Source organism: Aphanomyces astaci (assembly GCF_000520075.1).
Source record: "Aphanomyces astaci strain APO3 unplaced genomic scaffold supercont1.447, whole genome shotgun sequence".
NCBI classification, from domain to species: Eukaryota; Oomycota; class Saprolegniomycetes; order Saprolegniales; family Verrucalvaceae; genus Aphanomyces; species Aphanomyces astaci.
In genome coordinates, this window is record NW_009798710.1 from 14,336 (window position 1) to 15,729 (window position 1,394).

At 51.4% G+C, this 1,394-nt stretch overlaps 2 protein-coding genes across 2 annotated transcripts; one reads left to right on the plus strand and one right to left on the minus strand.

The window, feature by feature from the left end:
* Nucleotides 1-16: 16 nt before the first annotated feature.
* Nucleotides 17-426, minus strand: H257_19267 (hypothetical protein; the record flags this gene model as incomplete). The annotated part of the gene is made up of 2 exons (XM_009848413.1): nt 17-36; nt 81-426. The coding sequence occupies 2 exons, from the start codon at nt 424-426 to the stop codon at nt 17-19; spliced, it is 366 nt and encodes a 121-aa protein (XP_009846715.1).
* Nucleotides 427-765: 339 nt separating this feature from the next.
* Nucleotides 766-1,149, plus strand: H257_19268 (hypothetical protein; the record flags this gene model as incomplete). The annotated part of the gene is made up of 1 exon (XM_009848414.1): nt 766-1,149. One exon carries the CDS (start codon nt 766-768, stop codon nt 1,147-1,149), a length of 384 nt encoding a protein of 127 aa, XP_009846716.1.
* Nucleotides 1,150-1,394: the final 245 nt, after the last annotated feature.

Consider the following 1,394-nt stretch of genomic DNA (forward strand, 5'->3'; position numbering starts at 1 on the left):
CTCCCACGGTTGCCGATCACGCGCTGCGATGTAAGCCTTCTTCACGGCCTCAGACAAGAAATGTCGGATGTGCTCCAGACGTTTCACCCCTTCCTCATCAATTCGAAGCGAACTGGTCAGCTTCGCTTGGTGTTTCATCCGCTTCTGTGATTGGGCGACAGTCGATATCGTCGGGGGCGACGGCCGCTTCAAGCGACTCAACTGTTTCGTGCTGGACGAGTCGACGACGCTGGTGACAAGGAGCTCTACCTCCGACTCGGTGTCTTCATCGTCCGACGCGCTACGGCTGCCCCCGTTTTTTTCTCCTTTCTCATCGATCGTCTTGCCCTCGTCCTCATCGGAGTCCAGGCATTGCACGCTAGCTTTCATCTTCCTCTCCGCTCGAAACGCGACCACGGACACCTTTTGGTGTGCTTTGGACTTCATGGACAGTCCGGGCTGTGCGGTACCACTCCGTCCCAAATTACTGCCACGTTTGACGTTTGCCACATCATATTTTTATGACCCTGCATTAGTTTTTGTTAAAATTTGTACCAATCGAAAGAGCAAAATTTCTGCTATTTCTCACGGTGATTTTATTACCTTAAACATGGTATACACATTCGCTGCGATCATATAAAATTGCCACTCGTCTGGAAATTTTTGACCACTCACCGACCTTCATTATTGTATGGTCCAAAACAGGGGCACCAATCAAATAATAGATATATAGCGGTAAAAATCACCTCTAGCAAGAAATTACCTTGATCCATCAACACATACACAATGGAGCGCAACCGAAATGATGACATCCCGACCGCTACCAAGGTCGCTATCTTGCTCGCACTTCACGACGCTGCCGTTGGTACCTCGCTACCCCATGGGACCTTTACCCTGGTAGCATTGAAGTTCAACTGTAGCCGCACATCAGTAGCCCAGTTGTGGAAACAGCGCAGCCAATGCAACGACGATCCTGATGTGTTCGCCGCCTTGGAGACCAAGCGGCGTGAACGTTGCGGTCGGCCTCGACTCGCCAACGAAAACATCCTGAACGCCGTGACAAATGTTGGACTCGAATACCGCCAGTCAGTCCGCAGTGTCGCCTTCCACGCGAATGTGTCCAAGTCGACGCCGCATCGCCGAGTCCAAGAAGGGGTCCTGGACTTCTGATCCACGAACTTGAAGCCGGCTCTCACACCGTTGTACATGCAATCTCGTCTGGCGTTTTGCCTACAGAACGTAGTGGATAGTGTTGATGTGACGTCGGGGTATGCGTTCCGGGACTTCGACGACACCATCCATGTGGATGAAAAGTGGTTTCGTATGGAGAAATCTATCTGGTCGCGGGTTTTACGTCGCACCCAACGAAGTGTTGCCGAAGCGAAGACACAAGAACAAACGATACATTGGGCAAG